Here is a 13879-nt window from a genome sequence, read left to right on the forward strand (position 1 = left end):
AGGAAGGATTTGAAGGAAGGACAAGAAAATACAGTATAATTCTAAATTTGAAGCTGATGTAGTTACAGGTATGTACCAGTAAGCTCAACTATTTACTCTTGTACTTAAACATTTTGATTCAGGTAAAATATATGCTACTGGTAAACAAAGGGAGGCAGAGTTGTATGAACACGACGTTAAGTACGTTAATGTAGATTTTCTTCTTCTTTTGCGTCGAAATTAAATACCCTAACTGAATTTCATACTTTTGGCACCTAAAAACAAAAGTAAATTGCACGGACGATAGAAGGAACTGTATTGTTAATCGTTTCACGGCGTAAATAGTGTATATTGCCAGAACGACGCGGAAAATATATTCTCAATTTAGCAGTTCAAACCGGTTCAAACCGGTTCGAACCGGTTTGAACCGTTATTTTTTGCTCCCCGGAACTGAACCGGAACCGAACCGAAAGCCGAGAACCCGAACCGGAACCGAACCGATAAAAATTTCGGTTCGACACCCTGGTCTGAGGCGTCTTCAGCGGCTGTTTCCGCAGTCTGGCTATCGTCTTTCTGTAGCTGGAAATTCTCGCCTGGAGTCGCTTGATAACGTCCTCGGGCCTTTTCGTGAGCTTGCGGCAAACAGGTGCAGGATGGTTTGGACCAGCTATAAAAATGGCAACAAGTCAGTGAGATTAAAAACAGTTTCAATAAGTGCGATGCGATTTAACCAGTACAAGCACCACTAACCAGTAGCATACCAGGTAGAGTGAAGCCTGAATTTTCTTCTTGTGCATTTACCATTTAAGCACTGTCAAAGCCAGTGAAACTTTTGACCACCAATTACGTTATTCTTTTACTAGTCACGTAAAATGTTCTGTACTAAATGTCTTCACGTAAAATCCTTGATAACCTTGCAAGTTCAAAAGGCTGAAATAGCATGAAAAACTCAAAACAGCCATGAAAAATTCTCTTGAAACCTCGGCTTGATATGTGTGTTCCATTTTCCCACACCTCCCCAGTCATTAGTAATAAAATGGTTAGATCGGTATGCCACACACACGAAGCAAAGACTATAGCTTATAAAGGGACCTAGAATTCTTTAAACTGATCCTTCTGGGACATATTGTATTTTCTACTGGCTATAGAGGTTCACACAAATATGTTTCAAAAAGTGGCGAACGCAAAACGGGACACTTACAGTGTTGACCTGGACCACAGTGGCCAGCGAAAAGACCAGAAGAGCTGGTTGCCTGACTTGGGTCTGGAAGAGTGCGCATATTAGTCACAGGCTGATGCTTTAAAATAACTCTATATTACCGAGTACTGCAGAGTGCATTACTGCGGAGCTGCATGGGACTGGTGAATTCTGCAGTCTGTCGGGCTCTGCCTGGTCTGGAAAGGTTTCATTATTAAACACAGAAGTGCACCATGACGAGATAACCTCTTGCCCAGCACAGCACGGCTCGCTGCGACGGAGCTGCACTGGAGTGAAGGGCCAGACGAGCTGGTTGTCTGAGTGCGACCTGGAAGAGTGCGCATATCAGGCACAGGCTGATGCTTTAAAATAACTCTATATTACCGAGTACTGCAGAGTGCATTACTGCGGAGCTGCATGGGACTGGTGAATTCTGCAGTCTGTCGGGCTCTGCCTGGTCTGGAAAGGTTTCATTATTAGACACAGAAGTGCACCATGACGAGGTAACCTCTTACCGAGCACAGCACGGCTCGCTGCGACGGAGCTGCACTGGAGTGAAGGGCCAGACGAGCTGGTTGCCTGAGTGGGACCTGGAAGAGTGCGCATATTAGGCACAGGCTGATGCTTTAAAATAACTCTATATTACCGAGTACTGCAGAGTGCATTACTGCGGAGCTGCATGGGACTGGTGAATTCTGCAGTCTTTCGGGCTCTGCCTGGTCTGGAAAGGTTTCATTATTAGACACAGAAGTGCACCATGACGAGATAACCTCTTACCAAGCACAGCACGGCTCGCTGCGACGGAGCTGCACTGGAGTGAAGGGCCAGATGAGCTGGTTGCCTGAGTGGGACTTGGAAGAATGGGCTTATTAGCCTACATAGAGAAGTTACTTATACCTTTGTGTATATGAGGGAAACACATTATTACAATCACCTATTGCAGATGCCCAGTTTATGGAAGGACGAACAATAGGCACAGCTGATCTCACTAGGGTTGTTTGTCCTGGGTCCATAAAATCTTTTGCAGTGAAGTGATCACTGCAGACGCGATAGGTGGCATAGAGTTGCGAAGCAGACTTTCCAAAAAGATCGTAGGTCAAAGGCTTGGCATAGTCGAGCCAAGCCTTTGACCTGGAATATATATTATTTTCCAATGTGTTAAATGTACACTTTGGAACAAAATGTTAGATGCCAATCTGCAACCCTCTCTTCGACATTTTGGCTCCGCTTGCAAGCGATGGGGACATATTTTTATTTGGAGGTTTGCTTCGGTTGTCTCAACGCACACAGACAAATTTGGGCTCCTGCTCCAGAGTAGTGCAAAAGTAGCTCAACTAAGAAATCATGGTTTTTGCGCGAGAGGACGAACACAAGGGAGTACAACAAGCACAAGCGCGCTTGTGCTTGTTGTCCACCCTTGTGTTTGTCCTTTCGCACAAAAAACATGATTTCTAACGTTCACCAGCTCGCTCAACAACAGGTCATTTTATAGCTAATTAGCAGCAGGTGCACATTCACATTCCTTTAGGAAAAGACAGTATCAGTAGAGAGCAATATTCACCCCACCATAAAGCAGCCCTTTTATAACTCAAATTTAGAGCCACATTAAAAAAACACGAACATTCACTCCACCATGAAGCAGCACATTTATAACCCCAATTTAGAGCCACATTAGAAACGATACATTTAAGCTATGTATGAGACAAATCAAGGGCTGCTTCTTTTCCTTAACAATTTTGTCTTATAAGATTAATTTGTCAGTTTTTATCTTCAAAGACAAAGTGGTAAGTCAGTACTAAAATTAGAATAACTGACCTGAGATCGCTTAGCCCAAATCCCCACATTACAGTCAAGGCATCCAGTCAACTTTAGCGCTTGATTTAAAAGCGCATTCTAGTAAATAATTATATTGTGAAGAAAAATAAATTATTGGGATTTTTTTATATGCTCAAATATGCAAATGGTTCCAAGGAACTATTGACAAGAAGGAGCTCACGCCAACCTACCTTGCGTCACGTGGGATTCGGAAAAATTTTGTGCCGGGTTTCTTGTGCGTTTTACCATTGTTTTCGCACCATGCGACACAGCAGTAGCTACCGTAGTAGCAACCGGAGGGCATCTGAGAAAGAAAAAATATGATAGAAACACAAATATTCGTAGCTCTTAGTACGATGCGCAGCCCATGTAACAATAATAACACACACGGGAAAAGCCGGCTGCTGTCTGAGGTTTATTTCGCAGCGTCTGTTGGACCTCTGAGCATGCAAATAACGGGTAAAACCAACGGACACGATACAGTTCGCTTTTTTCTCTTGCCCTTGTATGCGCACGCTGTGTTTTGCTCGCGACCAAGCAATAACAAAGAAATGAGAAAACGTCTTACCTTCTGAAGAAACCTGTTAGGCGCAGACAATATCCACGTTGTGCTCACATTCTGCTCGCTGTGCTCACATGTGCTCAACACAAAACGCGTTGACAGATGTCAGGCACCATGCGGTCACGCCGTCCACACACGCACGCGTCCGTCCGTCCGTCCCGCTTTAGCCACTCCAGCCGCTTTCTCAGAGCAACTGCAGGAACCGGAACTGGCCCGTACATCATGTGATCTTCTTAACGTAGTAAACAAAAACTAGTTCACCCTTTATGATACTTGCAACAATTTTAAATATAATAAAATTAAAACTTGAGTATTTATTTATAACAAACCTCACGAAATATTTTCATTCTTCGGCACACTAGCACCACTTAGCGGTCGGTGAGAAAACTAAACGCTCGGCCGCGAAACGGCTCGAGTGGCCACTCTTTCCCTTGTGTAGATTACTCTATGCTCGCACCTCGCGCCTCGAGATGCGTTTTTTTTTTTTTTGTTTTTTTTTTTTTATAGAAATAAGGCTGTAGCGCTCCTCTCGTGACGTCGCAAAGGAAGGCCATCGGGGGCGCGCGTCGAAGCGAAGGCAACGCGCGTGGATCGACCGTCGTAACCCGCTTTTCGTCGCATACGCGTGTCGTATTAGCTAAAATGAAAAGCTGCACATTGCAACGGGTCTAGAAAACATTTTATTACACGTCCAAAATATTACACCGCTAAATATTTGATGCGGAATGGCACGAGGTATGCGTAGAAGACGTCTATAGAAAAATGTGATTTTTTTTTTTTTAATAGAAAATATTAAGTGACGCAATTATTGCTGCAGGAATGCATATTTTATAGAGAAATATTTCGACAAAATGGCGAGACACGCAGTGATTGGGACAGCAATACAGATCAGTTAAAAATCAGGTAGACGAAGACAACGCGGACACGGCTCGTCAAGTGTTACTTACGATCATGTAAGCGATATTATTGCGTGCAGTCACTGAATTAAAAGTAATGAAATTTCGATCGAATGACAGTATGGGGCCGACAAATCAGCTTGTGACGCTCGTATAATCACTGAAAACAGCGATCTGATTAAATCCCGTATTATTTAATCAAAATGTATTAACTTTTCTGTGTGGCAAGGGTACTAAACTTACTATTTACAGTCAACTAATTTACTTCTCCCAATGGTCTCGAGCTGCCTAAGAGCAAAATATAACCTATTTTGTATACAATATTACTATTACCTTAATGCAGTTAAGATTCTAGTATAAACGCGGTAAAGGCGACAAAATAACATTAGTATAAATAAACACGTAAGCACATACAACGCACTTTCAATATTCACACAAACTTGCTATTTACCTTCCAGTAAAAACTAGAATATTACCACGCATATTTACAAATGTCGACGCAATAACAAACGGATAACGACGAAGAGCAAAATTCCCTTCTATCACGAAATTAAAAAAAAAATCGACTGCAGCACTTTACTTGCGTCTTACATGAACAAGAAAGCCCGTAAATAAGTTGTTCCTCACTTGTCGATCGTATCCATACGTCCCACACGAATCACGATCCATCACGAAAACATTTGAAGACAAACTTTTAGAAGTCTCTCTCTGTCGAGAAAGAGGTCATCGACCAGTGTCATCGTTGACTAGTTGCCACACGTCACTCAAACCGTAGCAGGACTTGTTTCGGAAACCACGTAAATTCCGTAGTACTATCAAGCTAACACAAAAAAGACTACCCGAAACTGAATAACGACAAAAAAAAAAATGACGGGTAGGAGGATTGAAAGAACCACACAGGGGACACACACACGAGAGCACCAGCAGCAGTGAGGGACGAGAGGCTTAACATTGTCGACCCATCTCTTGCTCGTGCGCGCTCCCTGCGGTGACGACTGGATTTTTTGGTCGGTTCCCTTCCCTTCTGAAATGTCTCAGCGCTCCTTTTCAGACAGTCAGCAGCTCACTCGCAACATAAATTTACCAGAATCGGAGCCCGTACGAGGGAAGATGTCGCATCGGAAATTCGGAGCCGGTTCATTCGAAAAGTGTGGGGAGCTGCGGGACTGCTCGTAGTCCCGCGGTTACGGGGATAATCATAAATATAAATTTGGTACTTTCAACCTTGGTAACGCGTTGTATATTACGTTTATATTATATATATAATAAATTGTACAAGACTGCGCTTTTAAAACGTGTATTAATGTCAGATAAACGTGCACGAACATTACCGCGCCGCTCGAGAGGAAACATTTTTTTTCACGCCGATATGCATCCATAGCAGAAATGTTCTCACGTAGTTGCGCCATGGCCTTCGTTCCTCCGACATTGTGACGTAACCACTCGGAGCGCTGCGGCCTTATTTTTAGAAGGTGTTGCCTCGTTGCGCATGAGCCACTGCCGATTTAAAGCAAATGACGTAGCGCGCTTTGTCAGCTTCCGCCAAGATTTCTGAAATCCCGCGGTATCAAGTTCGGCGGGGTTGGAGGCGCTTCACGGAGCGGGCGCTGCCAGAGATCTACGAGCGGAAGATGGCCAAGTCTAGCCAGATCTGCGAGCAGAATTTGAGCTCTCCAAATGGAGCGCTTTTGGAGCGCTTGAGATCTGCCTGCAGAATTCACTATTACTTGTCCCATTGAGCGCAAAAGCGTCGTATAAGCCGATAAAAATACGATTGAACGGCACGCGTTGCTCAGTGGGCGACCCTACTTCTCCCATTCATTACCTTGACGTCGTCATTGCGGGCGTCCTAGAAGACGTCCTCGACCTCTAGGAAGAGCTCACTTGTCACGTTACGTCAAAAACTAACGGCGGCGTTGTTGTGCCCAAAAGATGGCCATAAAAATACGTCATCAAGCTTCATCAGCTTGATGTCATCTAGCGTCATCATACGTCATCAAGCTTCATCAGCTTGATGTCATCTAGCGTCATCATACGTCATCAAGCTTCATCAGCTTGATGTCATCTAGCGTCATCATACGTCATCAAGCTTCATCAGCTTGATGTCATCTAGCGTCATCATACGTCATCAGCGTGATGTAATGAGCGTCATCATACGCCATCAGCGTGATGCCGGAGTGCCGTGTGCAAAAGGTTCACTTCGGACTTCATCTGTGCTCTTTGTGTGCTTCATGCGATGGACTGTGAGGCAACCGCGTCTACATCTACGGCCTCGACATCGGCAGCAGCGTCTACATCCACGGCTGCTTGCTCAGGCAATTGTGGCCGCCCACGCAATATACTGTAAAATTCTTTATTTTCGCGGGCTTTATTTTTCACGAATCGGTCAGACAAAATCGCAGCCACTAAATTTCGCGAATTCGTGAGTTGCTTTCTATTAATGATCGAAATTTTCGAGTAACGTTAAAATTCGCGAATTTTCGCAGTTCGCGAATTTTGCGAAAATTAAGGGCTCGCGAACATTAAGGGTTTTACAGTAGCCCCCTTAATTGTCCCCCTCTAGGCGTTGTCCTCGATGTCGTCCTCTAGGCGTCATTTTCGTCGTCGTCCTAGAGGTCGTCCTTGATGTCGTTCTAGATCTCGTCCTAGACGCCATACTTGACGTCGATCTCTAGGACGTCGTCCTCGACGTCGTCCTATACGTCATCCTAAACCTTAATACGTGTAGAAACATTATTCGAAAACATTTCTCCCGCGGCACTATAATGCCTTTCGCCTTCCTACACGTAAGCAGTCTTAAGTGCACTCCTGTAATTTTTTGTGTGTTGTGTTGGTTGGAGACGACCTCGGTTTCAAGGATGTAATGAGAGGTTTAGTGAATAAACCTATTAGGCTGAGTTTGAAACGTCGTCTGGCTGACTTCTTTCCCTGTGTCTTCTACCTTTATTTGTTTCAAGGCTTTTTTCACACCCAGTTTCTTGTGTTTTAACATAATGGTAAACTAACACCAGCTCGCCTGCACCCTCACCGCATCTGTGTAACATGTAGTTATCATAGCAGCAGTCCCCCAAGAAACGGTGGCGCGTCGAATGACGGGAGGCGGACCGTTAGGGACAGGGGGGTGCTGCTCGAGTAAGCAGCCTCCTTTAACAGTTTCGTAACTAAGTTCATCTAATAACGTTTGTATAATCCTGATGTTGCCATTATATTGTCTTCGTGATTTTCTTTTTTCTAGGATAGAAAGTGCCAAAGGGAGCGGCGCAGGCAACCTGGTCGATAATCGGGCCGCGGCGGTTCAGCACAGTCCCGTCCACTCCCAGCATCCCAGGGGCTCGAACGAACCAGGGACTTCTGCTTCGCCGTCCGGTGACCATGAGGCCAAGGAAAGCAAGATTCTCCCGCCACCTACTCCACCTGGGAGGGCTAACCACGGCATCACTGTTAAAAATCCAAAATCCCACAAATCCATGAACAGGGACATCAAAGAGAAGTCCGGTGCCGTCAAACAGGAAGCAGACGACGTGAATTCTCGGGACGTGAAGGCAGGCGGCAAGGGATCCCTCGATCCTCCACTCCGAATCGCTTCGTACGAGAGCATGAGGAACGGTTGGAACGCCGCCGATGATTCGGCGGGAATAGCATTAAGTATGCAAGGTTTGGGCCGCACGCAAATCATCTTGAATATGAATCTGGAAACTGGGGATCTGTGCGACAAAAACCTGAGGGAAAGCTTGCTTCGGCTCTTACAGGCGGAACACGATTTCGTGGTTCAGCAACAAAAGAGCGAAGCATTGCGAATTGAGCTTTTAAGCAAGGAACTTTATTCCAACATGACCGACAACAAAATCTAGCGTGCGTGCAGCCTTCGGTGATTTTAGTGGTACCTATACCCGTTTTCACCTCAAGAACCACAGTAAAAAAAGTCCGGCGCCACGCGGACCACTACTAATTTCCCCCTTCATGGGGATAATTAAAGGGAAGATGGGGCACTTCTACATTTGAGAAAAAACGCTTGAATTGCGTTCATTTGGCCTTTAGAATAACAGATATCAAAATTATATTTCAATGCGACGCGCCGGAGAGTTACAAGAGCAATTTCAAAATATGACTGAAGCCCCGCCCCCCTAGCCTTGGGCAGCCAAAAGAGCCGTCGATGACGTCATGGACAGCGACTGTCTTTCGCGTTTTTCTCGCGTTTAACAATACTTACGCAGCAAATGATTTGGGTATTCGGGTTCACGGGGTAAAAATACACTAGAATTCACTTCTAACTCATTTTTTCCGAGAAGCTCCGTAGCTTCCCTCTAAGAGATATGTAGGTGAATGTTAGATTATATATATGTTATCTTATCCAGACGTTCACGTTTCAAACGCCAAAAGCATTGCTTTTCCCTGCAATAACCAAATCTCGTAAGAACTATTTCGCACTGCGTATGAACAATGCGCAAAACTTGCTTTTTTCTTGAGGTGAAAACGGGTATAGCAGGTTTGGAGTGTCCCCTTTACAGGTGCTTTTTTGTAGAGCCCTTGAAAATGGAAAAGTAACACTTTCTGCTCTCTCCTAGCATCTGCCAGTGGTTGCGCGGTACCACTTTTGAGCCAAGGCGCCGGTCGAGGGCCAGAATCAAGGGGGGGGGGGGGGGAGGGAGGGAGGGAGGAAGAGGGAGAGGAGGCATCGCCCTCTGAGCTTTATGAAAAAAAAAAAAAAGAAACGACGACATAATACCAGCTTTCTGAGGAAGAAATGTTAAGTTTTTGCGGAATAGCCATCACTAGATGAACGAAAGCGATCTGGGCGACGCTTCACCCGTGACCACAGATTCCTCACCCCCCCCCCTTTTTCCCAAACCTTACCTATAAATGCGCCTCTGCACCGGTCAATGACAATGCAAAATGCACACACCCGACGCCGTGATCGGCTGGCGCGCTTCCCTCTCTTTCTGCCAGCATCCCTTTCCTGGCTGCATGATGCCATTTTTGAGCGAAGGCGCTGGAGAGGAAAAACACCTCTTCAGCTATGAGTCGCGTTATGTTTATGTACTATACGGGCGCTTAGGTGGCGCAGATTCTTAGAAAGGAAAATAAAATAAAAGAACACGAATTGGCTTTTTGGCTTATTTCGAAGTCTTTGCTTACGTCCGCCCGAAAGCACAATCTGTCGCACCGTTACAGGCAGCACCGACCGGATTAATAATCAGTTTTTTGCAGGTTTATTTTTTTTATATCGTAAGTGTGTTGTTTTACGAGGCTGCTTGTGTGTGAGGAGAGCCAATAACGTACCATCATTAAACAATTTTCTTTTTTTTATGGCTACAGATTACTACATTGTATTCATAGAACATTACTTTTTTATACAACGGATCCCCAAAAAGCAATAAAAATTGTTTTTTTCGTGTAATGTGCCATATCTATAGATTTTTTTTTGTGCATGGCATAGTGATGTGACAGGGGAGGGGAGGGGGCTGCCGCCTAGTTAGGCATTTTCATTGCTTTTTGTTACTGCTCAGTGCTCCCAGATAACTACATTTGTTTGTGTTTGTTGTCTGAATAAATGATGATATGAAAGCGCTAAAACGACCTATAAATGTTGTGCCTTTAAAAGAAGTAATCTTGCGGTGTACATTTCTTTCTGCTGAAAAGTATACTATAAGATTACTTCAGGCTAAAAGTAATAGACTTTTCGGAAAATCCCAGGGGACCTCGCGGTTTCCTGGGATTTTAATCGTGGTGCATGAAATTGGGGGTTTGTTTCCATCTGCACGATCGAGGCGACTTGGACACTTCCTGCATCCTGAAAACATTTTTATAATAATAATTGGGAGTTAAAAACAGTATATGAAATAATAAAGAAGGAAACAAAGTCGATTTTTACAGCACAGCTGTATATGACTCGTCGGTCGGGTTTTTTTCGTGTCCGTCGACAGAACAGTAGTCGACAGAAAACCATCACGCGCTGCTTATCACCATTTGCGCGCGCCTTATCTCTTGTCATGTGGTTTTGACACTTGTTTCGATAAGAAAACCACAATACGTTTCAAAATTACGTGATACATGATAAGCACGTAGCGCTAAGCGCATGCGTTTTTCGGTGAAAATTGCGGTTGCATAAGCTGCCGCGGCAACGGAAGAATACGAAGTGTGGAGTGACGTCACTAGCTCTGCTAAGAATGCGAAGCACGTCGCGCTCCGCGCATGCGTTTCTCTTTGAAGATTATGGTTGCATAGGCTGCCGCGGCAACGGCAGTGTAAGAAGTTTTTCATATATGAAAAACTTTTAGTACGGTGCATTTACTTTTCTTTCGTGAAAGATTTGGTATAGACGCTTTTGCTGTTTACAAACATTAACTGCCGCTTGCGTCCCAAGCGAATTCCGGTCGCACTGTCTCTGCAGGCCTGTTAGGCTTGCTGATGTCACCAGTGCTAGAGACCATAAATGCTACATGGACAATAAAGTTGTAGATATAGTACATTCACGGTCATACGAGGCTCAAGAGGCTTGGGTGTGGTTTCGATTCTACTTATAGCTGGGATGAGCACAGTCGGTCTCCCGGCTAGAGAGGCTATTCCCACCCCCGCCGGCCGTTGTGAGTTCACGAGCGCCCGGCCATCCCGAGCGACCATCCTTGGTGTGGAGAACCTCAAGCCGACTCTGACGCGATTCCGATCGGGCCAGAATCTGGAGTGCCGACGTTTGGGTTGAAGGGAATCGCATTATGAACCAACTCAAAGGCACTTGCTTCGGGTAGCTTACGACTGAGAACAGTCTAAGCTGGCCGCCCGGGGATCAGTGCAAAGGCAGACGCGCCAATAGTCTCATGACCGAGAATGTTATGAGCTGGCCGCCCGGGTGTCGGTACAAAAGCAGACACGCAGGGAGTCTCAAGACCGCGAACGGCGTGAGCTGGGCGCCAGGGTTTCGATGCGAAAACAGACACACCGGGAGTCTCATGACGGAGTGTGTTGTGAGCTGGCCGCCCGAGTGTCGATGCAAAACCCCGCTTCAAGAACCCGCAGACCTGTAGGGTTGTGAAACCTGTGCGTCGCGCAGGAACTTTGTGAGTGTATGGGTCCCCGCATAGTGCCTGCAGGTCTGTGGGTCCCTATGGGTCCCCACGTAGTTTGTGTGTGTGTAGGATCCTATGGGTCCCCGCATGGTCTGTGTGGGTCCCTATAGGTCTCCGCATAGCCTGTGGGACCCGGAGTCCCACAGGACTGTGGAGACCATGTAGGTGACCCACACGGTTTCATAATCCTACGATCTGTGGGCGATCTGTGTGGGGCGTGCGGGAAATGGATGCCCGACTACCATATCTGATTGAACCATTGCCACAAACCGGCCGGTCTCGTTTTTATTTTTTCCTTTTGTGGACGCCTGTTTCGTCGTCTAAGATCATTGATCTTCTCGCCTAAGATCTTGTCGACCCTGGTGGTGGCCTGAGCTGCTATCGCTTCTGTGGAGCGCTTGTCCATTAAGTTTTTTGATTCGGCACTCTGAAAAACATGTAATGGCGAGATATTCAAAGGAAGAGAAAGGCTTAAACATTCTATGTAAACTCGTTTAAGCCTGATCTCTACCCGAAAGCCCGCTTGGTCACAGCTGGCCAAACTATAAACTGCTATAAACTGCAACTGAGGAGCAATTTTGGATTCATTGCTGATTATAAGCTTTTGTCATTAGCTAAAGAACGCAACTATTGAAACTAGCATTAATGAGCAGGCGAGCTGGTGAGTGATCACGGTTACAGTTACCGCGAGACAAGGGGAAACAGAAAAAATGAAAGCCGTTTACAACTCCCTGTAACGCCGAATTAAAGCGCAGCTCTTGAGGAGGAGGAGGAGGGAGTGGTACTGGGGGTAGGTCTAGTGACCTCGGGTGGCGGGGGGTCACGTGACCTTGGGGGTGTCGCGTGACCTTGTGGGAGCCACGTGACCTTGGGGTGTCGCGTGACGTCGGGAGGGGGGGGGTCACGTGACCTGGGGGGCCACGCGACGATGACGTGATCAGTGACGTCGCTGATGATGTCATCAGTGATGATGGGGATGCCGGTGACGTCATCAGTGACGTCACTGATGACGTCATCGCTGATGATGACGATGCCGGTGACGTCATCAGTGGCGATGACGTCAACGAGGGGTCACGTGACCTCGGGGGGGATCCGCAGGTCACGTGACCCCCGGGGGGTCACGTGACCTGGATAACCATCGTGACCCTCGTGAGGGTAATCCTAGTAACCCTTGTGAGGGCAACTCTCGTGACCCTCGTGAGGGTAACTCTCGTGACCCTCGTGAGGGTAACTCTCGTGACCCTCGTGAGGGTAACTCATAACCCTCGTGACTGTCGTGAGGGTCACCCTTTTGAGGGTAACTAACCCTCGTAACCCTTGTGAGGGTTATGAGGGTTAGTAACCCTCGTAGCCCTTGTGAAAGTAACCTTTGTGAGAGTAACCCTCACGAGGGTACGAGGGTTACTCGTGGTTACGCCGACGGCGACGCCGACGCCGCTCAAGCCGGGAGCGGGCGCCTAAGAGCTCGCTCTAAAAGGACAACTACAACGAAGTCTCGAAACACAGCTGCAGCTGTGTTTTGTGATCGGTGGCCGAATGGGCTAGCGCACAGCATCTCGGAGCATGTGAGCCGAAAGCTGGCGCTGCAGAACCCACAAATCCTGGGTTCAATCCCCACCCCTGCCCGTTTCGATCTGGATGAGTATCGTACCGCCATGCGGTCGTGCATCACTACTGCGTCATGCACGTTAAAGACTCCAGAGTAGCAGTTGTGCCGCACTGGCTAAATTTCTCATCTACAGCTGGAAGACAAGTTACCTGTTGAGGCAGGCTAAATTCTAGGTTGTATAAACATACTTTTTTTATAGTCTGTTTTTCCCCTCATCTTGGGGTTACTTTAACCAGAACTATTGACCTGGTCGTGGCATTGTATGTCCACGACCAGGCAGGCCTATTGCTGACATGATTGTGTATCGCAAATAGAAGCTGCTTTATGGAGAGCGGCAAATCGCGAGCACCGGCATTGGTGGTCCAGAGTGGCAGCTAGGATGTCAAAGAGGGCAAACGAAAGGCAGGGAAAGAAAGCAGATGCAAGTTGAGACGTGTTCGTTTTGCCATAACGAGCACTGCATTTGTATAACGACTTGTCAGCTTCGTTTTTTTTAATACAATATGTCTTTTGCCGGTGGTTTTCGCAATAATTAAGCAGAAGTGTGTGAGACAATGACGTTGCAAGTGATATATATCACCGGCTTTTTCTGTTTATGAAGCTACCACCCGCAATTTTAGCTCACCGGGAACACTAATGTCGGCTTCTGTGCCCTGCCGTCCCCAAGCGGCCGAAATGCACGGGAAGACGCTGGACGTTTTTTTCATATACAGTCAAACCCGTTTATAACGAACAGCAGGAAACGCTACAATCAGC

At 46.4% G+C, this 13879-nt stretch overlaps 2 protein-coding genes across 2 annotated transcripts; one reads left to right on the forward strand and one right to left on the reverse strand.

Moving 5' to 3' along the window:
• Positions 1 to 1619: 1619 nt before the first annotated feature.
• Positions 1620 to 3687, reverse strand: LOC120847522 (the record flags this gene model as incomplete). The annotated part of the gene is made up of 5 exons (XM_040219325.3): positions 3561 to 3687; positions 3184 to 3296; positions 2112 to 2308; positions 1693 to 1767; positions 1620 to 1636 (listed from the first exon to the last, which is right to left on the reverse strand). Coding segments are annotated over exons 2-5 (402 nt in total), but the record flags the coding sequence as incomplete, so codon positions are not given.
• Positions 3688 to 7629: 3942 nt separating this feature from the next.
• On the forward strand, positions 7630 to 9852 carry LOC8025875. Its single transcript, XM_002399688.5, has one exon. The coding sequence runs from the start codon at positions 7645 to 7647 to the stop codon at positions 8299 to 8301; it is 657 nt and encodes a 218-aa protein (XP_002399731.3). The 5' UTR covers positions 7630 to 7644; the 3' UTR covers positions 8302 to 9852.
• The last annotated feature ends 4027 nt before the right edge of the window (positions 9853 to 13879 follow it).

The sequence above is a fragment of the Ixodes scapularis genome, unplaced genomic scaffold (assembly GCF_016920785.2).
Source record: "Ixodes scapularis isolate PalLabHiFi unplaced genomic scaffold, ASM1692078v2 PGA_scaffold12__126_contigs__length_90152505, whole genome shotgun sequence".
NCBI classification, from domain to species: Eukaryota; Metazoa; Arthropoda; class Arachnida; order Ixodida; family Ixodidae; genus Ixodes; species Ixodes scapularis.

Excerpts from the sequence above, each read along its gene's own strand:
- LOC8025875 (XM_002399688.5), top strand. The coding sequence starts at position 7,645 with ATGTTGCCATTATATTGTCTTCGTGATTTTCTTTTTTCTAGGATAGAA.